The sequence below is a fragment of the Lepus europaeus genome, chromosome 4, assembly GCF_033115175.1.
Source record: "Lepus europaeus isolate LE1 chromosome 4, mLepTim1.pri, whole genome shotgun sequence".
NCBI lineage: Eukaryota > Metazoa > Chordata > Mammalia > Lagomorpha > Leporidae > Lepus > Lepus europaeus.
In genome coordinates, this window is record NC_084830.1 from 82,637,722 (window position 1) to 82,663,074 (window position 25,353).

The 25,353-nt window shown below is 44.0% G+C and overlaps 1 protein-coding gene across 7 annotated transcripts in view; it reads right to left on the minus strand.

Moving 5' to 3' along the window:
- Positions 1-901: 901 nt before the first annotated feature.
- Positions 902-25,353, minus strand: part of CHD7 (chromodomain helicase DNA binding protein 7) — a 201,994-nt gene continuing 177,542 nt past the window's right edge. For 5 of the 7 annotated variants that reach the window (XM_062188457.1, XM_062188450.1, XM_062188452.1 and 2 more), the window contains 17 exons: positions 23,288-23,487; positions 22,940-23,099; positions 18,450-18,539; positions 17,887-17,990; positions 16,411-16,540; positions 15,963-16,035; positions 15,748-15,805; positions 14,809-15,037; positions 14,372-14,580; positions 13,586-14,257; positions 12,479-12,639; positions 10,753-10,980; positions 10,080-10,523; positions 6,104-6,325; positions 4,932-5,072; positions 4,660-4,764; positions 902-2,860 (listed from right to left, as the gene is read on the minus strand). In XM_062188457.1, coding sequence (XP_062044441.1) covers positions 1,943-2,860; positions 4,660-4,764; positions 4,932-5,072; positions 6,104-6,325; positions 10,080-10,523; positions 10,753-10,980; positions 12,479-12,639; positions 13,586-14,257; positions 14,372-14,580; positions 14,809-15,037; positions 15,748-15,805; positions 15,963-16,035; positions 16,411-16,540; positions 17,887-17,990; positions 18,450-18,539; positions 22,940-23,099; positions 23,288-23,487 — 4,144 coding nt within the window. In that variant the 3' untranslated portion in view covers positions 902-1,942. The remainder of the gene's footprint in view (positions 2,861-4,659; positions 4,765-4,931; positions 5,073-6,103; positions 6,326-10,079; positions 10,524-10,752; positions 10,981-12,478; positions 12,640-13,585; positions 14,258-14,371; positions 14,581-14,808; positions 15,038-15,747; positions 15,806-15,962; positions 16,036-16,410; positions 16,541-17,886; positions 17,991-18,449; positions 18,540-22,939; positions 23,100-23,287; positions 23,488-25,353) is intronic. The other 2 variants (XM_062188454.1, XM_062188456.1) reach the window with 2 other exon arrangements.

A 25,353-nucleotide genomic window follows, 5' to 3' on the forward strand; every position in this document is an offset into this window, starting at 1 on the left:
TAGCAATGATGACAAAAATGACAGCATAAGGTGGGGGTTTCACGTTGTTTGTCTTCCAGCATCGTAGTGGGAGTGTTTGCTTTCTTCTTGGGATGTATGGTAACCAAGTCTCATGGCCTACAGTGGATTTAGACCTTCTGCCTTGTGCGTATCAGAGGGGATAGTCAGAGCGCATGCACTGGGGGAGGGTGTGGTGGTGACAGGTCTCACACACACACACACACACACACACAACACTCCCTCCACTTTGCTTTTTCTGCTTTTTTGACTAGACAGAAATATGGCTTTGTATGTCTTCAGGTGGCACAAAAAGGCAATACTGGCAGATCTCAAATTACATTTAACTTTCTAACATCAAAAACTGTAATGGGGTTCACAAATCAGTAGCTCCTGAGCCTGTGTGCGCATGCACGTTGCGTGCCTAAGCGGGTCTGTTTCAGTGCCACACGGCCTTTCCACACACTGATTTCTGGCATCAAGCACTGGCCCGTGGGACACCAGAGCGCCTTTGTGTCCCTTGCTGACACTACTGCATTGTGTTTCTCTACCCATTAACCAAGGATAAATGACCTAGATATTGTGCCTATTAAAGCCTCGTTTTTCTTTTGCCCTTTTGTTCTTCAGTGTACCACATTATCACAGGCTTCACACATTTTCAAGTATTCTCGGTCTCAGATGCCCTTTTGACGGAGTAATAGGGGTTTCTGTGTGCGCTTCTGTCGAGCTATCTGGAGTGGAATTATGTGGAGGTAATTCAAGGTTTTCCTTCCTGTCTGATCTCGAAGGCAATCAGTTTAGCACGTTACTAACAGCTCGTCCAGTCTAAGAGGATATATCAAGAAACCGTACCAAAGGCAGAATGCTGTATTTGCATCTATTGCGAATACAAAAAATAGAGTGAACACCAGTTCCCCTACATACTACATTCTATAATTACATCGCTGCATATCATGGGTCACTTTTATTAAAAGCATCATTACTACAGTTGGCAGCAATTTACAGTTTATCTTACATGATAGCAGTTTTCAAAGAAAAAAATAAAAGGACATCACAACAAAGAAAAACAATACATTTACAAAGTCATGTCTGTAAACTTCAAGGCTAGTTCAGAGCTGAGGTAATGCTGTTTTAGCTTTGTGGCTAAAGTAACAAAGTCCTTTAATTTAAAAAAAGGTACCTGATTCTCTCTTCTCTCACTCTTTTATTTATTCTTCTACTTATTTTTGTTTTACACCAGTGCATTACAAGACCACGAGACAATGGAACTGTAGTTCTGTCTGGCAAGAACCCTCCCAGTAGGTTAATTTTTCCAAAGGGACCCTTCACATTCAACAGCTGCCTTATTATTGCTGCGCCTCGGGACAGAGACGTTCACGCTAACGTGGAGATTGTCAGAGTGTATGGATGTGTGTGTGTGTATGCGCAAGTGTGGGAACCCCCATACAGTCAGAAAGGGAACCGAATGAGCACGTATGATATGTACGGTAAAATTTCATCTTGACCTTCACAGCAAAAAAAAAAAAAAAAAAAAAAAAAAAAAAAGTTAAACTTAAAAAATTAAATATATAACTTCATACTTCCTTTGAGCAGCACTTCCTTCCATTAGTGCCACTCGGGTACAAATTGCTCTTTATTATAACACCAATGGTACCAAAAGAAAAGAAAGCAGAGCATTATGCAAGTTTCCTTAAAAAGACATGATCACCTCTCAAATTTCATCTCTCCTAGGGATAATAAATAATGCACTGCACAATACTTAATGACCAAGATACCTTCTGACACACCTGTATAACATGACTTGGACTTTTTTTTCTTTTTCTTTTTTGCTACACTATGTTACAGAACAGCTTATAAAACTAGGTATGAACATTAACTGTGAGTGTAAACAGTAGGACTACCACTTGTCAAAAGTTTTAAACACTTGAACTGGAACTGGTACTGGTCACTCATGGTTCTCGCTGTCTTCGATTTCGTCCCCCCCGTCCAGTGAGTCTAGCTCTTCGCCCTGCGCCGCCTCGTCCTCTAAGGTGGAGGACTCTGCAGTCTTGTCCAGGCTCTCCTCGGCATCGCTGCCTTCCAGGTTCTCTCCGTCTTTGAAGGGGCCCCCCTCGGCCTTGTCAGCAGCCTTTTCTTCGCCAGAGCCCACGGCATTCTGCAGTCCTGCCAGCGCTGGGAACCCAGGCAGTGTCAATCCCCCCAGTCCTGGAGGTAGAAACATGGATGGGTAGAAGAGGCCTGGGGCCATGGTGGACAGGAGGAAGGGGTTGAAGGCTAGCGGGTTGGAGGGCAGTCCGGCCGGGGCAGCAGCAGCACCAACAGATCCGTTCGCAGAGTCAGTAGCTGGGACAGCATCTGTGCTTTTCTCCGAGTCTTTGTTCTCGTCTTCGTTCTCATTTCCTTTCTCTTCTACTTTTGAAGTGCCGTCTTCCGGTTCTCCTTGACTAGAAGCAGTAGTGGTGTTTCCAGTAGCAGCTGAGAGAGGGTTATTCAACAGCCCGCCCAGTCCAAACACGTTGGGCAGGCCTGCCATTCCCGGCAGCATCAGGGGCAGCACGGCAGCAGGGTTCTTCGCGTCGCCTCCGGCGGTGGCAGCTGTTGCCAGTCCTGGAGGGAAGCCCATGAGACCTGCCAGCTGGAGCGACTGGAGGGACTGGAGGTTCTGGAGGCTCGTCAGGTCCATTCCAGCAAACAGGCTGTTCACCAGCAGAGGGCTGATCCCCGAAGTGGAGGCCACGGCGGCAGCGGCGGCGGCTGCTCTGGCGATTTCACTTTTGGGCCTTCTTCCTCGCCGGCTGGCTCCTTCTCCCCTCACCACAGGTCCGGTGAGAAGGCGGTCGAACATCGACTCAGGGACAAAACCCTGAAGGAAAGGCAGAGGAGAACAGGACCATGAGGCTGCTGGAGGAGCTTACCTTCCGGGTAGGCTTTGTGATGCACAGCAGTCATTTTCACTCTAAAAGCTCAATGATAAAACTCTCAAAAGCTGCTTTTTAAAAATCATTGTATTAATTTGCTGAATTGTAGAAAAATTGTTAAATGCTACTCCACAGTGAGGTAAATGTCCAGTCAGCTGCATCCATCACGAACTCAGAAAACACCTCAGGAAGCAGCTGATGACTGATGACTGGTACGTGATGCGCACGGACATCAGATCATCAGCTTGTACACCCTGAACAGACACAGCTTTTGCCAAGTGTCTGTCAGTCAAATACCCGTCAATGAAGAAAGATTTTACATGCAAGAAAAATTATTAAGCAGTATAAGAAAGTATACAGTTGCATCTATTACATACAGGATGTTTTATCTACGTTTTAATGTGTTCTTTTGGCCATTTCAAATAAATATTAGAAAAAAAAAAAAAAAAAAAAAAAAAACCCAGGATGAGGAGGGTGTTTGGCCTATCAGTTAAGATGCAGCTTGGGACGCCTGCATCCCATAATAGAGTGCCTGGATTCAAGTCGCAGCTCTGCTTCCTATTCCATCTTCCTGCTCATGTGCACCCTAGTAGGCAGTAGGTATGGCTCAAGTAGTTGGGCCTCTGCCACCCGCATGAGAGACCTGGATTGAATTCCTGGCTCCTTGTGGGCACCAGGGAATGAACCAGTGGATGGAAGCTCTATTTGTCTCTCTCCCTCTCAAATAAATGAAATAAAAATTATATCTAAAAATAACAGAAAGAACATTAAGAAATATAGGGAAACTGAATTAAAATTAGATTTTTGGTATCCATCTTAGAGGAATGAAAACTTCTGTCTACACCAGACTCTGTATACTGAGGTCTCCAGCAGCTCTATTCATCATTACACAGCCCCGAAAACAATGCAGCTGTCTTTCCACGGGTGGTGGAATACACTCCGCGGGCAGTGGTTCTTCCACGCACTGAGCAGAAGAAAGGAACACACTTCAGTAAATACGACCACCCGGGAATCGCGGCAGGGTGAGGAAGGCCATCGTCTGAGAAGCTTACATGCTTTATGCTTCTGTTTATGACCTTCTCAAAGACAGAACTCTCAGGATGAAGAACAGGGTCATGGCAGGCAGGGACTGGGGGGAGAAGACAGTCCACAGGAACTATAGGAGCAATGGAGCCCTATTCTGGTTACGAGGGCCGTTCATGAAAATACATGTGTGTTAAGACCGATAGAATTGTACACCAAAAGAAAAATGAATCAATTTTATTGCGTGATTAAAACAAATTAAAAAGAATCAGTATGTCATTAACTAACTTGAAAAGGAAGTTAACAGGGAAAAAATTTTAGGCAGAATTGTTGTATTTTTACCAATTTTAAAACCAGAAATCATAGCTTAATATTAATAATTTCACACACCATAATTCCCATTCTACAGGTAGGCTGTTAAAAAGACATACTTGGGGTGTCCCCCCTCCCCTCAGATTGGGAATGTATACTGCTATACAGTCTTTTCAAATGGGATCTGATAAATTAATTCCCTTCAGATTAATGATGTATTGATGTAAGAAATGATGATGTATTAATGATGTATGAAATGATGTCTGAAAGTGATCTATTATGTCGATTCTTTTAAGCTAAGAATAAGTTACAACTTAATAATAAATGGCAACAGAAAACAGAAGAAAAACTCAGGACAACAGTTTTGTATGGATACCTTTCTTGACAGGAATGCAGAGTTTATACTTACAGACTGTTTAACTATATCAGTCCAGTCCGGAGCAACTGCAAATTCAGGATTTTCTTCCAGCCACCTGGGCAGGTCCTTCATTGGAGGCGCCATAGCTCCACCCATCTGGGAAAAGACATTGGAAAAAAATTGAAAAAACAGAAAATCAGCCCCCACCCTCCACAAACACATCCTGGATGAAATAAGATCGTTTTTCCTTATAAAAGATGGAGGATAAAAGACTTTCTGGGAATAGAAAGAACACAGAGATCACTCCCTTTCCCAACACTTACCTTCTTCCCATTTCGTTTATTGACAACAGGCACCCTTTCTTCTCCTGTCAAAGTGTTTATATCCAACTTGTTAGGATTTCGACATCTGTGTCGTTTCTGTTTCGGTTTCTGAAACGAGGAAAACAGCACATCTGCATTCTTCTGTAAAAGAAAAATGTATTCAGTAAGACTACACTCAGCACTTACTCTTCTCCACAGAACTGCCAGTTCTGTGGAATTCCTGGTGGAAGTTTCAACAATCATTTTTACCATCAGAGACCATGTGTTACTTTCCAAGGAAAAACTCCTTTATTCCTTCATTAAGGAACTAAATAAAAACATAAGCTGCGAATTTGCTTTTCCTTCTATCAAAAAACCCATGTAAAAAGTTCTCCAGCAAATGTTGAGCCAAGCCATGGTAAACTTCCTGTAGTATCTTGACTACTTTCTTGTCAGTGATCTGAATGAACACAGAGATGGTATCTAACTGAAGACAAAAGATTGTCTGAGAGGAGACCCTACTATTGATAAAAGAGTTTTTTGGGGGAGGGTAATGGGAAGGGGAGGCATTCTGAGTAGCAGGAACACTAGCTGAACTCAACAAAATAAAATGTAGGGTCTACATTCAAGTTTAAAACAATCAATTGCATCACTGTAGAAAAGTCAGATTTGCACTGCCAGCTGGGAAACAGTTTATGTGACAATCAGCTGGAGACAGCAATGGTCTCATGTTTAATGTGAAGCACAAGTACTAGTATCTTAAGAGGCAGCATTAACTGGCCCAATTTCCGAACCTCTGGAAGTTAGCTTTATAAGTATTCTGGGCTGGTCAGGCTTTGTCTGGAGACTTATGAAAATGTATTCAAGAGTGTTACTCCAATGCTTAGAGCACTTGGAAACCATGTGATGCAAAGAAGAACTGGAGAAATGACATCTGTCAGGTGGGAAAAGGAGAAAGTAAGAAAACACACAACAGGTATCTTCAAATAACTGAAAGGCTGCCTTTCCGTCAGATAGACCTGGGGCTGGTTTCTCTAGTATGGGAGATACAATGCAAGACTAGGAAACATTCAAGACCAGGGTATACCCAAGCAAAAGACAGAGGGACCAGCTGTCAAGGAGTTCTGTGTCTATGCAAACACAAAGGACTGCTCACTGGAGTTCTTGCCAACTCTAAATGCTGTAATACTTACTGGTACATAACTTGGCATATCAACAGTGTAAGTAGGATGCAGCTTCAGCCATTCCACTAAATCCTTATTTTTAGGAGCATCTTCCCCCACCAGTCTACTCCCATCTTCAAGATTTATAACTGGGATCCGAGTGTCTGGGTCCAGCTGTCCGGGAGAAGGAATGTTTCTTATTGGTGGGGTCTCTAAATCTTCTTCAAAAGCTTTGGTCACCTCAGCATCCTCCTGCAGAAAGTTGACAACAGTCTTAATCTCACATGAAGAGGCAGATTCTGACAAAGTTCTACTCCAAGAAAACGCTATTCCGGCATAATGACTGTTTCATCAAAAAGGGAAAACAGTTACCAGAAACAACGCCAGTTTTGAAGCAGCTATTAACTCAGAAGATGACTCTTTCACATCATCCTTCACATTTCAAGACTAGTAATTAGGTGGAAAATTCACAGTCCATCAGGGCTCCATTCTTTGAAATCCTAAGCAAACCACTATGAAGACGGCATGGGCAGCATAACCTGAGCCTGGCAGGCATTGAATGGTAGCTTCTCAATCTCTCTTGGGGATCTCTGGATAATGTCATTAAAGATAATGCATCTTCAAAGGAATGTTCCAAAGGCCAATACACAAGTAACTTAACGGCACTCTGTGCACAACACAATTTTGTTGGTATGATATTGTGCCAAGCATGTGTGGCATGCTTGGAGAGAACAACTCCAGCTGAAGCCTACACCCTACCATTATCCAGCCACACTGGTCCTTAAGCTAGGTTATTTCAACCTGCAAATGTCCATGCCGCCACCGTGTGATAGCAACATTCTTAAATGGTCCTCCTGGTCCTAGTTCCACCCCCTCTTCAAGCCAGCTCCCACACTGGCTGTATTGGAGTGAGTTTTCTAAAAGACATCTCTTCAGGGGCCAGTGTTGTGGTGGTGCAGTGGTAAGCTACACTCATCCCATATGAGTGCCAATTTGAGTCCCGGCTGCTCTCTGCTGATGCACTGGGGAAAGCAGTGGAATGGGCCACTGAACCCCTGTGGGAGGCCCAAAAGAAGTTCAAGCTCCTGGCCTCAGCCTTTTGGCCCAGCCCCTGCCATTGCAGCCATTTGGGGAGTGAAGCAGTAGATGAAAGCTCTCTCCCTCTCTCTATAACTCTGCCTTTCAAAATAAATAAATAAATCTTAAAATAAAATTCAGCTCTTCATAGTTCAAAATCTGCCTTATCACTTATTTAAATGACTTCAGTAGTTACGTCCTTGCTGCCTTCAGGATAAAATCCAAGTTCTTCAGCATGGAAATCAAGGCCCTTTTGCAATGTGCTTCTTATCTCCAAGCTCATCTCTGTTGAGGCTCACCTCCTTACCAAAGTCCCGAGCCAGTAACTGTCAGTTCCCCACACACTAGAGGCTCTTACTTGCCTCAGTTCCTCTACACAGATTCTCCACCCACCCTCTGAAATGACCAAATGTTACATGGCCTTCAAAACTCAACCAAAGTATGACTGACTATCTCTAGGGAAATCTCTTCATCTGTTTCTCCCCATAGTCCCCTCCTCCCTCCATGCTAAGCCTTCCTTTGGCTCACAAAGTACCCTAGGGATGCCCTTGTCCTGCACAAAAATACAACTATGATACATTTGTAATGGGTGACCATTCCTTGTTTGAAATGCTTGGGACCAGATGTCTTTTGTATTTGGGTTTTTTCTTCTTCTTCTTTTTTATTTTTTTATTCTGAAATATATATAAACATACATATATATATATATATATAACAAAATGAGAAATCTTAAGGATAGAATCCACATATAAATATGAAATTCATATATGTTTTATATATACCTCATATACATAGCTTAGAGACAATTTCAGTGCATTTGACTATGACCCATCACATCATTTTGCAGTTTTGGATTAGGGATGTGCAACCTGTATTTATCTGTCTCGACACCCTAAATCCTGAGTTCTTTTATACAAGCACCTGTTAGCCCTTTATTCTTTGAATCCCAGTGCCTGGCAGAGGGAACAAGACCAACTCCTGGGATGGTATTGCTGAATGCATGCTTAGAGTTCATGGTTGCATAAAATGGTCTCCAGCTACAGAGCTGATACAGTACAAGATTTTAGAATTTGTACTGCTCTTTATGGGCAACACTGCTGATCTTGACATCTCTTCACTACCCCCTTTATGTACAGGTCAATCAGTGTTGTCCTTGTGCTTTATGTGCATGCACATCACCCTCCATAACACAAAACAGGTAATTCCCAAATTCCAGAATTGAGCAGGGTGCTGCAGAGCCTTAAAAAAATACATTCTCTAACATCTGTTGGAGGTTCTCTCAGGCTTGAGCTGGGTTGCTAAATCTGACACACCAAAAAGATAAACATCAACAAATTCTTAGTAATGGCTTAAAAGTTCATGAAATGCATAAAGTCAGTCTCAAATTTAATACAAGATGTGTCCTTGCATTAGAAAAACAGCACCTGGGTCGCACAATTAATTCCTAACACCTGGTCCACAGACCAGCATGTGTTCTGATTCAGCTATCAAACACAACAGCAAACAGAAGCATGAGCTACAGAAACTCCCCAGTTTGATAATGCTTGTGGAGAAGGGATTTTTTGGTCAACAAAATTTATCCAAGTGCAAGGACAGTCTTCAGCAGGAAGGCTAATGACCAGTGATACAACCCTGCCTGAGGGCCATATCCCTAGAAAGGATATTTTAACTAAGGGAGCACACAGTTGTCACAGCTGATCCACTGTAAAGTGTATTTTTATGAGATTCTAAAAATAACCTATGATGAACAAATAAGACATTATTATGACTGATGCATTGGTAATCAATACTGAAAATTTACTCTTTATCACTTGGATGCTTCTGTTTAAATCAGATCCCATAAGAAGGAAACAAATTTCAGTGAATGCTGTTTTGCCATTCAGAACTATAACTCAACCATGCTGCCGCCGCCGCCTTCTTTTTCTTTTTCCCTTTTCCTATCTTTTTAAGTGACTTAAGTTTTCTCCAGTCTCAACAAACAGAAAGTGGGCAAATAATATTAAGGATAAAATAAGGAAAAATATGTTGGGGCAAATAATTGTCTTCCCTCAATCTCGTATTTCTGTATTTCCCATCCTGTGTTCTGCTGCCCACAGAAAAGTCCCATGGTTGTTCAGCCCCCAGGCAGCTCTCTGGGGCACGGTTCCTCTCAGGCACACACAAGGAGCTCCAAGGCCCCTGTGTTGGCTGTGGTCTCAGACCAACATGAAATCAAACTCAGGATCTCTAATACTGGTTAGCCCTTAAAGATGACAGCTCATGTTAAGTGGATTCTTTGGGCGTGAAGTCCCTGCCATCCATGAATCAGGTGCCACATATTTGGGTGGCATGAATGAAGCAGACTGAGAAAGAGAAGGATGTCGAATCTACTGCATTCGTTTCCTTTAAACTGATAAAAAGAAGAAGTCAAAATCTACTGGTCATACATTACATTCAGACCTAAACTAGGAAAGATGACTTAGTTATGGAGATGGGGGAATTCATAGTAATCTGGTTTTTATATGAACAATAAATCTTAGGTCTGAAGCTAAACATTTATGCGACTGTAATAAATGCCAGGTCCAACACATGTCAATATTTTTAACAGCAGAAGCTTTTTCACCTCATGAATTCAGAGATAACAAGCCTAGGCTCACAAGAACATGTTTTTTGTTTTGGGCTATCCTTCCGAGAGCAATCGATGTATCAGAACCTTAGGAAGAATAAATCCTCAAGCTACACTTGGTTCAAGCTGAGTGATCCCTATCAATGATCCACACAATTTTCCAGCTCAGAACCGTGACTCTGTTCATTGTAATTCTCTTTCTTTCATGGAAGAAACCAGTTTTAACATCACGTTGCTGAGAGGCACAGCGCACAGCATCGTTGGCAGTGCAAGACCCTGGCTGGCAACATGGGCACACACAAGCAAGTGGGCTCCCCGACTTACGGCACTCAATGACGTCCGTTTGTGGCTCATGAAAAGCAGATCAAGGCCCTCCACGTTTTTCCTCCTTCCCCGCCTCCTCTTCATGGGAGGCTCTCCATCCACTAGGGAGCCATTAAGCAGATGCCTTGTGGGTGTGCGTGAAAGGCCTGCCTGAAGCAGTTCCATCTGAGTCTTAAAGGCATCAGACACTGGGGTTGAGACATTAGGCAAGATAAATTTTGAAGTAAGAGATGAAAAATTTGAGGTAGAACTTGTCGCCTCTCTTGAGGCCTTTGATAAATCTACAACTTTTTCTTGTCCATTTTCTGAGACCACTTGAGACTCTCGCAGCTGGGCAACCATCTCCATGAGATTTCGCCTCTTGGCGGCTCTTTCGGCCTCAATTTCAATCTTTCTCCTTCTTCTCCTCCGTTGGCGCGGGACAGAGAGATTGAGGGCATCTTCCTGTTGAAAAGTTCCAACAGAACAGAGTTACAGTGAGCCAAAATTGTTTCTGTTATACAGGCTGGCATTTAGAGCTAAGGAACCATAAGCCCAAAGCAGCAAACACTCATGACTGGTGAATGGAGCTCCATCCTGTTCCTAGCTGGGACCGGTGAGACAGACTCCCGAGTTAAGTTCTGATTTAAGAGAGTTCCCCTTCCAGCTGTAAAAGCAAACAGTTCTGACTTACCTTTGACAACTGAGGGGAAGTGGTGATGTCCTCGCTCCCACTGATGCTGGCTTGGCCGACCACGGAGAGCTCGGCGAAGCTCCTCCTCTGCAGGGGACTGTCCACGGAGGCGGGTGTGTAGCCAGGGATGAGGCCCTGGAAATCAAACATCTGGCGCCGATTTACTGGCCATTTGCCTTTCAACACTGCTTCACAGATGTTATCTAATCGGTTTATCATTACTCTATCCTGGAGGGAGAAGGAAAGTCACATGAAATTGTAACAAAGACCTGGTTAAAATTACTAGACAAATATATCTATCAAGATGCTAAAGAACATAAAAAAATGCTTAAAAGTCAATTGGTTAAAAAGAAAAGTCACAGAAAACAAAGCAAAAAACCCAAACAAGCAAATAAACAAAACCTACCAAAATGGCTTTTCAGGTGGAAAGTCCTAGGGTGGCTTAAATACAGAAAACCTAACTCTTTCAATTATGAATACTGAACTACTCAGAACATTAATAGCCAACACCTTCAAAAATAGCCTATTTCAAAAGTAGCTCTCATTCAGGCTCCACAGAGAGCCGTTGGTGGATGTCCATGGAGGACAATGGAACCCCTGCATTTAGCATCTTGATGCTCTGGCCCGTCAGAGCCACAGGCTGGATCGCACTGTGTCCCAGGAAGTGGGACATCATTAGCGTCACTATTAATAAAGTTCAGCATTATGAAATGGGCACCAACCTAGGAACACCTAATGAATGTCAATTTGCATTCCCACCTATTATCACTTCAAATTTCATTGAAGCATGTACATTAAAATTTTCTAATTACAGCTCTTGGGCCGAGTTTCCATAGATTAAAAGTGCCTGCTACTATAAACCTTTGACTGGGCTGGGAAACTCCCTCCGAACTCCGTAAGGGAGATTAGTGTAAGGGGGGCACTGAAAAGATACACAGAAGAAAAAATAAACCACCTTCTTTAAGTGCATTCTTTAGACAAAAATTTCACATTATTTTTTGAAGGACTCCAACAGTGTGAAAGACCCGCTTGGGAATGAGCTGACTCAAACCTATCTTTGTGTTGTTTGTTTTAAACCAGACAGCCCTGTTATAGTGATTAGGATGATTATTTCCCTACACTGAAAAACAGACCCAAATTACATAGGGCTTTATTATGAAATTATGCTATTTAGCCAAAAAAGCAATTTCCATTTTGCCTTTGGTTACAAATAACTACATTTGGGATTATGTCTTAATGTATTGGAGCAAATGGGCCAACAGCCCACACTCTCCTGAGCTAGGAAGATGGTAGACTTCCAAATATAAGAAGCTGTCTAAAATCTGAAAGCTTTGCTTCAGATCAAAAAAAAATTTTAAGGTCCACACATCTTACTTTGCCAAAGGATGAATTCACTAAAACAATAATCCATAGATTACACTGGACAAGAACTTTGGAGGACTAACCTAAAAAACCACAAGGAGCCAAAGATCTATGTACACAAACAGTTCTGTTTCTTATGACCCCTGTCTCCCATTATCTTTCCTACCACAAGACAAAAGTATCCTACAGGTGTTTTTCTTTGGGCTTTTCTAGATGATCTTTTAAAAACATGTGAAAAAAAATCTAGAGTCTTCATATACTGTGTCAAACATCAAGCCAGAATGATTTCCTCCACCCCATTCTGTCTTGGTGAGCAAAACAAAACAAAACACAAAAAACAAAACAAAACAAAAAACCTGCCAACCTTAGGCCAAAATGAGAAGGCAAAAGTTCTTTCATGAAGGAGCTGGGCTACTGACGGATCTCCGTCCTCTATGTAGAATCCATCTCGGGTTTCATCCCTAGCAGTGCTCATGGAAGCATTGCTTTCTTCATCAAAATTCTTCCCTCGAGAGACAGCTCCTGCTGAGAAATGAGTTAATGTGCGTTACTCACCACCAGAATACTAGTGAAACCAAAGTTGAGAAAGGATACAATTAAAATTTTGAATATCAGTTCGCTCCATTTTATTGAGTACCTACCATGGCTAGATGGTACTGGGCATTTAAAAAATCTGAGTTGTCTAAAGTTTGCAATGGCCTTTGAATGCAGCAGGTGCTACTTCCATTTTATAGATGAGAAGCAGAGATTTAGAAAGGTTACATCACTAGCCATTTGGCATGAGTCAAGTAAATCTTAAGGGAGGCAGAAAGCCAACCAAGAGCCATTTTTTTTAAAGATTTGTTATTTGAAATTTAGAGTTACAGAGAGAGAGAGAGAAAGAGCGAGATATCTTCCATCTGCTAGTTCACTCTACAAAGGCTGGTGGTGGGCCAGGCTGAAGCCAGGAGCTTCCTCTGGGTCTCCCATGTGGGTACAGGGGCCCAGAGACTTGGGCCATCTTCCACCGCTCTCCCAGGCCATTACCAGGGAGCTGGACTGGAGGTGGAACAGCCTGGACTCAAAATGACATCCCGCATTGCAGGTGGCAGCTTTACTCGCTACACCACAATGCTGGCCCCAGAGCCAATGTTCTTGTGCACTGGAAAAAGAGCTGAGGTTTTGGCTGAAGGTGAAGGTCCCAGCAACAGCAGGATGGCACAAAGTGATGCCTTATTTTTACTCTGTGCCAGTTATAGCAATCTTGATCCTTAAACCAGATGCTACTAATGTGTGCATATAGCTCTACTTAAGAGTTTACGTTGCTTGAAATACCATGTTTTCGTGCTATAATATGTCAGGGCAAAGCACATATTTAAACATAACTGAAATCACCCCTTTACAGAAGAACTTGTTATGCTACATGAGAGCAAGGCATTCTTTGGTGAGTTGCTGCACAATCAGCAGAAAGATCCAAGAGGCCAGGCATTACCTTCAGGCTGGGAGGACTCTTCTGACTTATCATCATCTTCCAGCTTTTCTTCTTCGTCCTCTTCAGAACCTTTCTCTGAGACAGACTTGGACCCAGGGTCTGCACTGCCCTCGCCCCCTTTCAGCTCGCTTTTCACAGAGCTGGCCTCAGCCTCACACTCCTGCTTGCTGTCCTTGCCCCCGCTGTCGCCTTCCTCTTCTTCTTCTTTCACATCAGGCTTCTCCTTGGCAGCCGAGCTTTCGGGCTCCTCTGCTTTGCCCTCAGCTTGTTCCGCGACCTTTTCATCTTGAATGTGAGCCGATGAGATGACAGGCGGGGTTTGGCCAAATCCAACTGCCAGCGGGTTCAAGGAAGATATATTACCTGCCCCTCTATTCTGAGCAAAGTTTTTATGTGCATCCAAGAAGGACAGCTCGGGGTCATTGAGGATGTGATAATCCGTCCGACTGACCCCGTGTTTAGCAGCGCCCACCAGCAGATCTCGGTCATGCCTCCCGCACTCCCACCACTCGGGCAAGTCCAAGCTCGGCTGGCAGAGCTTCAGCCTCTCCCCGAGCTGTGGGTGGTGCAGGACCTGCTCGCGGATCTTCCGCAGCAGCTCGATGCGGTATAGAGTTCTGGAGGCTCGCTCCTCTGTGATCGGCTCGATCAGGGAGGAGAGGTCAGGCGGCTCTGGAACACAGAAGCACTTGCGTTTACTCGGGAAGCACTGCAGGGTCCTGCACACCTTCCCACTTGCACCTGCCTGGCCTTTTAGCAGAGAACTCCGCTACTAAGTATACCTACCATCATCTGGCTTCGCCGGCATTCGACACACTCGCCTACACATGGCCACAAAACAACTGAAGTACTTCTCCAAACTCTCATCAGACTTTTTGTCAAGTCTGGCAAAGGCTCGAAATTGGTTCCAGTCAAACTGCTGCTTCACGGGGTCAAAAATGACCCCAAAGGTGGACACCACGCGGTAAAAGTCAGCCTCTTCTCTTCTTGTCCACCTGTCAGAAAGAAGACATCGGGCTTGAGGAAAAAGGCTTCGGGTTTACTGTTCATCCTCCTATGTGCCCCAGCCTTCCAGATGGATCTTTAGTGGGGTCAGGGAGATGGACTGGTCCATTCTCTGGGGGGACACTAGCTTTGATGCAGTGCCTGTGTTTTGTGGGACTGCAAGAGCTGGGAAGAGGGGAACGTACCAGGAAGTTGAGGGAAACCCTGAAGGCACTCACTTTTGCCGTTTTTCAGATATAATAGCTTCCCTTTCCGCCTCCAGCGCTCTCACTTCCTCCCGGGGCCGCCGTCTGCGCCGGTCAGTCTTCATTAGGGCCTCTTGCCTCATTTGTTGCCTTTTATAGCTGCGCTGATAGGCAGTAATGAGCCGGCGCAGACGTGTAGTCAGGGTTGAAGTGTTAGGCCAGTAAAGTTGGCCTAACTCAGCATTACTCTCACTGTGCTTGCCTGGGGAAGTGGAAAAAATACTTTTGAAATGCGTCGCTGCAATCTTGCAATACTCAGGATTTTCCAACAAAACAGGATGACTCATTAACATTCAAATGACAGTGTGGGAAAGGGCATCTCAGTGCCCTTCTTTTAAAACCATAAGTAAAGAATAATATTCATATGGAATTCATTATAACTTTTTTCTTTTTGTTACTTTGTTTCTTTTTGTTATTCCTTGTGGGGACTGTTTATCACTCTTTTATAAACACTTTGTACCATGGACTACATTATAACAGTGCTCTCCCCACAAAGGACTCACAACAACAACCCTGGAACATAAAAAACCAGGATGTCATTGTTGTCTGATGACCTTACGTTAGGTCAAAGGTCAATATTCTAAACCAACCGGCAGTATTTCAGATACTTGTCAACTGCTGCTACTCCAAGAGTTAGATTTTTAAAGATGTTTGAAATTTTTCACTAACCAATTTTTCACTATAAAATACAAACAAATTAATTTCCTTTTGTAAAAGGTAAGTTATTCTATCAAAGAAATTCAATGTAATGAAAACCCAACCATAAACAAGAATTAAAATTATTCGCCAACAGGGGTGGGCCAGTGTAAAAGAACTGATGTGTGAGACTCCACCAAAGGCGCAGTGCCAGCCCTGGGTGAGGAGTGCATGGCACACATCTCTTCTCCTCCATGTGCCTTTCAGGGGCCTTACCTGTGGCGTGTATTTCCATGGATTCATCCTTATCATCTGGAGGAGAATTTGCAAATTCCTTGAAAGCAAAGCAAGAAACAGAACTATTTCAATGTGGAGTCTCATTTTGCTTTCTCATTTAAAGAAAAGGCCATTATCTATAAAGATTAACAATTCTTATATAGGCACATAATATTTTAATGGTGCCATAAAAGTCAATATACTCCAGTTCTTACATCTATTTCATCTTTGAATGGCGTTCTCGTTGGTTTATATTCTGGGTCTTCATCTTCTCTATCAAATTCTCCCCTATGTAAAATTTAAAAGAATTTGTTGAAATTACTTTGATAAGCAAGAGAGGGAAAGAGGAGTGGAAAAGGGTTACAACCTGAGGTATGCTACTTTTTAAATTCTAGGTCTGACATCAAAAGTGGCTCTATCAGTATTTAAAACATGCAGCCAAGACAGGATGACACTTAGAAAAAACAAACATGTTTCCACTTATCTAGAAAATACATTTTGTTTAAATGGTCATTATAATATCCAGATAGTGTATGCTGGTAAACATCAGTGAAGTTCAAATAGGATGCAGTCTAACGCACAGCACAGTGTTAAGAACTGAACCTTGCCAAGAGAAGTGATACTGACATAAAGTTTATTAAAATTTTAAAATGTCCTTCTTACCCGTCACCGCCATCTGCTAGCATGTCTGTTCCTCTCTGCTCGGCAGCTATGGCCTTGGCATCCGGCATACCAACTCGTTCCAGAAAGCACAGTGCGGGGTCAGCTCGCATAGAATTGTACTTCTCGTAGCCTGTGCCATGCCCACCAGCCCACAGAGGACGCACACAGAGACAAAGAAAGGCGCCGTCACTGTCAAAATCACAGCTTTGCCACAACACACCAAGTTTGTTTCTCAGGAAAGATTTTCAGCCACGTTGGACTTCACAGGCCTTGTTTCAATCGAATGTTCTATGGGATGCTTCTTCCAGGGAAGGTTTGGGGAGGGGGGCAACTTATACTTCAGGGATATTATCAGAATTATCACCAATACCAACAGAAAAACAGCTTCAGAACAACTGTAAGATGCCTGAGAGGATTTCTGACCCTATTTTTCCCAAGATCTAATTTTGCTTGACATTTAAAAGGCTTCATAATGTTCCTTTATGACCTCTGCAGGGGTGCTCCGTGTCCACCCCCATCCTCCTCATGAATAGCTTCAGTCCTGCAGGAACTCGCACGGCTGGGTGAAAAATCCCCATATACGTAAGGCCAGCGAACCTGTCTTATTAAGTTTAGGATGATGCATGTCAGTAAGATGACACTGTTCTCTCTATGGTTTTCAAACTGCAATTTGCTTTTTGACTGCCCAAGTTGACTAGATGGAAAATGGCAGATCCCAACAGTGCACTGCGGGAAAATGATTTTGAGGCTGAGCTCACCAAACACGGCTGCAGTACACAGGCAGAACAGCACAATTCAATTAGGATGTGTACTACAACACACTGCTCCTAACTGCTGTAGAGCCGCAAGCCAAACTGTAATCATGAAAGGTTTTATAAGCCATCATTCTCCCCTTTAGTCAGGCTGGGCTGCTGAGAATACCTCCGCGACCTCCAGAGAATTGGGATTATAATCAGGAATCGCTCACTGTATATATCATGCCAGTTCTGCATCCCCAGCCTTTCAAAGTTAACAAGGCTGCATCCCACTCAAGGGAGCCGCGAGTTCTCAGCACTGACATTTGTGAAATATTGCTTGGAACAAAGCCCAGGAGGCACTTGTACAGATTAATAGCAGAGGTTAAGCCCACCGTCCACTTTGACACTGGTTGGCAGAGTTAGCAAGAGAAGCTGCGCTGGAAGCAAAGTTTAGGGAGAGCTATAGTACAACTTGGCTATTTTTAAAACAAATATGGTTTGGGTTTTATTTACAGCCAAGAAAGAAATGTTTTCGTCTCAAATACTCAACAAACATTCAAAAACAGCATCTGATATTTACAGTTCATATTAGATTTTTAGTACAGGAAAATGGTAGACGCCAAGAGTCCTTTGGAACTGTCCTCATTAATATTATGACTTTGGAAAAGAGTACACAGGGAGTTCTACATGGAGACAAAGCCATGCAGTCGAGATGTATTCAAACAGAACCGTCACTTACCATGTTTGAACACTCCAATTAAGAGGGATTTATCTGCCTCCTTATCCCACCAATCTGCAGGAACTTCCGCATGGAAAGGTTCAGGGATCCAAACATCTGCTTCACTAAAAAGACAACCATTTGAACAATATTTAGAAGTAGTAGTAGTATTCAGAAAGCATTCCAAGTAATGATGGTGACACATACACTCAGACGTGCTCTCTCCCACAAAGAAAAACCTGTGCATGGTGCAGAGGAACCAGTGAAGGTTAAAAGAAAGGGCACAAGTCAGTCGCCCTCAGTCACGACCAGAAATGAGCTTCATTACATGGTGCCCCATTTAAAAAGTCATCTCAGAACACCAGTAATTGAGTTCACACCTCTTAAACATACACACAAGCAGCCTTTTCCTGATTCTAATAACATCCCCAAGCTCACAGGACAAACACCACATTCAAGATGCAAAAAAAAAGGAGATGAGTTACTAATGGTCTGTGAGGGCTCTAGAACACAATGCACGCTATTTCCCCACTACCTGGATTATCTCACAGAGGGAGAGAACAAACGTGTGCACTTGCACCAACCTTGAGTCAGCACCCTCTAAGATCTTATCTGCCTGGTCTCCTATAACTTCTTGTCGTAGGTAGTACAGCATGCGGACACGCAGCAGGACCCTGGAGAGGAAGACAGAGGGGGGAAAGTTCTTAACTTCAGGACTGTTTGCCAACAGTGGCTTTTGGCAGCTGCTGCTGTTCATCCATCATCCTGCCAAGGCTGATTAGCCATGCTGTATGGTAGGCTTGAAGCGTGACAGATGGTGGCACATAATCACCTCTGTGTGGTGCTTTCTGCTGGCTTCCAACAGGCCTGCCTGGCAACGGCTCACACTGCACAGAGAGGGCCCGAGCTCAGCACAGCCCAGGCGCACTTCATTTAGTTCTACCTAGTGCAGCTTGTGAAGTTTAGACACGTCCCCTACCATTGCCTCTGAAGTATTGAAGCAAGTTTGTAAACAACTGAGCAGATGGCTTTCAGTAACTGTTCTGCTTCATTATCTCATAAAATTTCCTCAGCTGCTGCCTTAATACCATTTTTGGAAGCACATCAGAAGTTGTAGGAATAAACGAGATATAAAATCTGGTTTTACTACCTTACAATAAACCCTCAATATGGAATGTCAGGTTTTTCAGATTATACAACTTTACTTCTGAGAAGGAAGCTGGTGATGAGGGTGGGTAGAAGGTGGGTCCTGCCTCTTCTCCCTTAAGGAATATTCTACATTTTTATTCCTTGTAGTTGATATCACCTGGGAACCCAAGTTGTAGCTTAAAAAATAATAGAACATTAAAAGATTAAAATGTGTCCAATTCTTTGACATTCTTAGCCATTTCAAGAAATTCATTTTTTTAAAAAAATCTTGGACTTATCTAGGAACCAGTTTTCAATCCTCCTTGATTTCCTCAACAGCTAAAACACAGTTCATTCAGTGAGATCCACCTGGTCAATCCCAAAGACCTAGGTCTATTCAAATCTCACCTGCCTTGCTGGACAGCCCAGGATTGATCAGCTCAGGGCTGACACTGAAGATGACTTTGTTGACATGAGTAAAGTATAAGAGCAAGCTCTGTTTCCCTAGCAGAACAATTCCATCATATAATGTGGAATACTCTATAACCAATGTATCATATTTACATATATTGGCTCATTTGATCTTCATGATTACCCTATGATTAAGTGGGAAAAGTTGTAATTTCCAATTTATGAACTCAAAATTGATAGGGGGGTGGTTGTGGTGCAGTGAGTCAAGCTACCATTTGGAATGCCTGCATCCCATATCACAGTGCCTGGGACTGGGTCCCAACTCCACTTCTGATCCAGTTTCCTGCTAAAGTGCCTGGGAGGCGGCAGATGATGGCATAAGTACTTGGGTTCCCACCACCCATGTGAGAGATCCAGGTGGAGTTCCAGGCTCCTGTTCTCAGCCTGGCCCAGCTTTGGCTGTTTCAGGCACTTGGGGAGTGATCCAGCAAGTAGAAGATGTGTCTCTCCCCCTCTGTCACTCTGCCTTTCAAAAAAACAAATACATCTGTCTTTTATAAATCTGATGGCTATAGAAGAGGTGACATTTCCAAGGTCAAAGAGATTACCTTGAGCACAGAACACTCATACTATCTTTTAAGACATGGCAATCACTGTCCTTCAAAAAGTAAAAATAACAATGAGGAGCAGCTTCATCAAAACACATATGGATAGGTACTCATGGTCCATACAGGATCCGGACAGGCTAAGTCTCAAATATCTCACTGTACACCAAAGCAAGCAACCACTTCGGATGACTCATTTTAGTTTTTTTCCAATTTTTTCTTTTGATAAACACACAGCATTAAACACTATACCACAATGAGCCAACAGAGGGAAAGTGACACAATGGGCCTCCATGGCTTGTACTTCTGTTAGAGAAGAATTGAAGGCCAGCCCCTACTCACAGAAAAATGTTCAGAAAGGATACTTCCAAAGGCAACGCCACAGCTTTGCATGGATTCTTCATTATTCGGAGTAAAACTCAAGATGGTCACAAGGAGCCTAATACTTTCCCTTCCTTTGGTAAAAGACAAAGACTGGCACTGTAGGAGGAATTTTAGCTACGTGTAGTTTTCCTCTAAAAGAAAAAATTCAAACCAGTGCCGCTAGCAAGTTGAATCCCCTTTGAAATGTACTATGCTAGCCAGCCACAGGGAAGACAAAAAGATGACCAGGACATGGCCTCTGTAGAGGGGGCAGACACTGTTGCTAACAAATCCTTGGACCTTCCTCACCTGTCTTCGCCTGTCCCACTACTGACCATTTTCTGGCCCAGCCTTCAGTCCAGGACCATGCATGGACTGGACTGTCCTGTCCCGCACGATCTTGAAACTTGTGCAGAAAAGTGGCCAGTTATTCTAGAATGTTGCTCAATGTAGATCTCATTTCCACAGAAACAATCATTAACAATTCCTCACTTAAGATACTGATAAAAATCTTAAGGTATGACATACTAGGAACAGACAACTGAGCATCAATAGCCTTCTTGTGAGCGTGAGTGGAGAGGCATAGAGATAACCCATTACTTCTCACGTAGTTATTAGGGAGGGTACCCTATGGAAGTCTGGCACTGACAGTAGAACAGAAATTGAAAGCCACCACCACCACCACACCGGCATCGCTGAACAGGAGCCCCTGTTGTCTCACTAAACCACTTCATTTGTTTGAATCCACAATTCAGAAAGCTATTGACCTGATGTTTACATATACCATAAGGACACAGGAATTTTCTAACAGTTTTAAGTGGCGTAGGATTTTAGGGAACTATTATGTCACATCAGTAGTGTGTTTCTGAAATACCAAAATGGTTTGAGTAAGAGCTTTGAAGACTCCCAGGCTTCTCATCAGAGCCACAAGGAAGAGGCAGACTTCTGAGATGAGGTGGTGAGGGGAGCACGGTGGTCAAGAACAAGGGCACTGCTTGTGTCTGCTCTCAGGATCAAACCTAGGTCTGCCCCTTAACCAGCTGAGGAATCTCCAATGGGTTTTTTGACTGGAGTCTCAGCTTCCTTGTCAGTTAAATGGTAATAAAACAACACTAGTTATCTTAGACAATTCAAACAGATCATCCACATAAAACTCTTTTGCCAAATGGGCAGTTATGTGCTCAGACATTGGTCCTTCCCCCTCTTTTTTTTTTTTTTTGAGAAGCAGAGCGAGAGAGAGAGAGAAAGAGAGAGAGAGACAGACAGAGGGAGGTGGAGAGAGAACGAGAGCTTCCATTTGCTGGCTTAGTCCTCAAATACCCACAATGGCCACGGCTGGGCCTGGGATAAAGCCAGGAACTGGGAATGTAATCTAGGTCTTTCATGTAGCAACCCAATTATCTGAGCCACCATCACTGCCTTGGAGGGTCCACATTAGCAGGAAGCTAGAATTGGGAGCTAGAGCCAAGAATCAGGCCCAGGCATCCCGATATGAGACACAGGCATCTTAACTGCAGCTTGGTGAAATACCTGTGTCATGCTGCTACTTTTTGACTCACAAGGGAAGTCAGTCCTAAAGCAGCTGAGTAGCATGCCCAAGGTCATACGTGGTAGAGCTGCTCAGTAGCGTTGCTGCCTGTATTACCAATACTGAAAAATGCACATTCAGGCTAAGGAAACAACCAACATCTTCTGATGTTACTTTAACATGCAGTCAACACAGCTCTAAGAATGAAGTAACTATAGAGTCGATATTCTTCAATTACCTAGCATTGGTTTCTGGAAATAAAGGTAAGGAATATGATGCTAAGCTCATAGGTAGGAAGACTGGACCCAGGAACTGAGACATTATTAGGCAAAACACTACACAAACTCCCCAGTCCTTTCAGTGAAAGCGGCTGAAGGTGGGACCATAAGGCTGACGGCACTTTTCTAACATAAATGGGCTAAAAACTAGTCCGCTGCAATGTGCACAGCAGCATTACTCAAAACAGCCAAAGGTGAAAACCACTCACGTGTCCATCAACAGAGGAAAGACTAAACAAAACATGATGCGCGCGCAATGAATACTACTCAGTCACTAGAAGCAACATGGACAAACCTGGAAAACACCATGCTAAGTGAAATCAGCCAGGCACAGAAAGACAAATATTGCATGAGTTCAGAAACTCATGTGATACCAGAACACACAAATGAACAGAAAAAGAACACAGAATGGTGGTTGCCAGGGGCTAGCGGGTGGGAAGGCTATTATTTAGTGGGTACAGAGCTTACACCAGGAAAGGTGAAAGTGGCGGGCACAGACAGTGGTGGTGAATACGTAGCATGGTGTGAGAGTAACGCCACTCAGAGAGGGTTAAAATGATAAAAATCGTGTAATATATCTTTTACCACATTAAAGAAATAATCAGTCACCTAAAAGTATGCTCTCCTATGACTTGGCATATTTCATGAAAAACAGGAAGGCTGTCCAAAGGAAGTAATTACACAGCTCAATAGTCTCAATAATATACGTTATTTTAAAGAAGAGGAAGTAGCCTGTGTCCGTCCACGCTCCGGTCACGTACTTGTTACAGTGGTGCTTCAGGTGCTTTTTGTAGCTGTCCTCCTGGAACAGGGCGTCTGGGTTGCAGCTGGCCAGCCAGTCGGCATCCTGCACCACCGGCTGCGAGCTCTGGGCCTTCACCTTCTTCCCCTTCCTTCCCCTCGGCACCGGGGCTGACAAACCTAGAAGCAGCAGCAGCGTCGTTATGGAAGCCTTTTACACTTCAAATTATAGTGTCAGAGTCAGACATCTTAATGTGTGAGGCAGGGAAGTAATACAGGCCATTTGCCACATCTCTATCAGAGTGTGTCACAGAGGTTTCCGGGCTCTTTGTGACCCCGAAGCACAACAGGCGTGAAACCAGACCTACCGGAATGATTGACCAAGGCTCGAGTCTGGCCATCAGCTGTGGGCGTGATCAGATCCCAGATGAAGCTTTTGATATTCTCATCCCCTCTGTAATGATTAAGACAGTACACCAAGATGGTTCTGCAGATGGTTTCGACATCTTGCTCGGTGAGCTGACGTTTGTAGCGTCCGTGGGAAAGGATATCTGTCCACCGTCCCCAACTGAAAAGGAAATATTGAGTATGCAGATGCTGTCTTTGAGTTTGGATCTTAACTAGTAATATTTTTATACCAGGTGATACAAAAGCAATCTGGAGTGCAAGAGATAAACACAGCCCCTTACACAGTGGGCCACCAGCTAACTATCCCAAAGTGCAAGTGTTGAACTTCACTGAAGTAGTAACACCCACACAGCTAACACTGGCTTTCCCACCAGGCAGAGGTGGGCTGGGTCTCCATTTTCAGGATATGAATGCAACCTGGGGACCTGGTTCACTCGGTCATGTCCTGTGTGTTTCGATGCCAGCCTACTGTCTGAGACAAAAGGCGACTCGAGGCAGTTGTGACTACTCCATAACCAAGGATGAGCTGCTAGAGAGTACGGTTGCACCAACCCACCTCAAAGGGATGCCACAGTACCTGGTGAGACTGTAAGAAGCTTTGAGGCTGCTTTTGTAACAGGGAGTGGTAATTGCTACATACAAGGACCCACATGGGAAAGATGTTCGACCTACTTTCTGGCCCTGGTAGAGGTGGACAGGAGAAAGGACCCAGGGAAGAACCAAACAAAATGCTGCTAAATCTGGAACCTAGTCCATATTCTAATCCCAGGCTAAATGCTGATGAGATGTTTCATCTGGGAATTGTGGAACACGGTGAGGGGGAGGGAAACCAGGCCCCGCCCCGCCTCAGGTGACGGGGACTAAGCCATTAGGAAAGGCTCATGGTGCAAAGAGCCCCTCCCTGACCTTCTGTGACAACAGACAGCTGTGTCACTTTTTAGGCCTTGCCTTTTGCCCTAGCCTGCTTTCTTGCCACACCCCCAATCCTTTCTGGCTCTTGTAAACTTCTTCCAGTTCTTCCAACGACAAGACTGGCTGTCACCTCTCGGCCCTGGACACACTGCTCTCTCTCCAGCACTCTTCTCCTGTCCCAAACCTCAACCCTTCCTCCTACCCTGGCTGACTCACGCTGTCAAGTCAGACTGTACAGATCACCTTTAGTTCTTTACTCCTAGCCCAGGAGGTGGGGGGATGACACCCAGCTGCCTCTCTTAGGTGAGAAGATGTGCTTCCATGCTCCATCAGCAGAGACCCGAGAGCTGCCCTGGCCCAGCCTCATCTCAGGTCACCACCAGTTCTGCTGGCTCGCCCGCCAGCCTTCAGTTATGCCTGGGCTGCTCGCAGCAGTTAACCCTAGTGTCTGAGAGTATCCTGGCACAGTGCCAGAACATAATGGGTGCTCAGTACACAGTGATGACTGCGCCGGAGAGAAGGGCTTGACTGAAAGACAAGATGCCCTAAGCATACTTCTTTACTCCAGGTGTTATTAATGCATCACATTTTCAAAGATACCAACAAAGCCCTCAGTTCTGATCATCAAGTTGAAACGTGGAAGCAGGTGGAAACAGCAGAGGGCTAAAGGTTGGGGAAGAGTCTCTGTCCCCCATAAACAGAGACAGGAGAGGACGTCTGGCTTGTGCAGATGATGGGCTCCTGCTGAACTTCACTGCTGCCATAAACATTCATTCAGCACTAACTGTGTGCTCACAGCACACTATGCACTTAGGATACAAACACAGAGCACCTTTCTTCATGGAGCTGGGAAACTAGCAGGAGAAGCAGGTAACCTCAAGGCATAAAACAATGCTATAAGCATGATGGAAAGCACAGGCCAGAGTGTAAAGGTGATGCCTATGTTAGCTGTCCCAGGAGAGCAGATGTGAGACAGATGAGGTCTGTGTTGTGCACATGGGAGATGCGGAAAGGGTTGCTCTAGGAAGTGGGAAAAGTTTGTACAAAGATACACGAGACATAGCATAGCACGCTGAAGTACAGGAAGGGTCCCTCCCAACAGAAGCTTGGACTT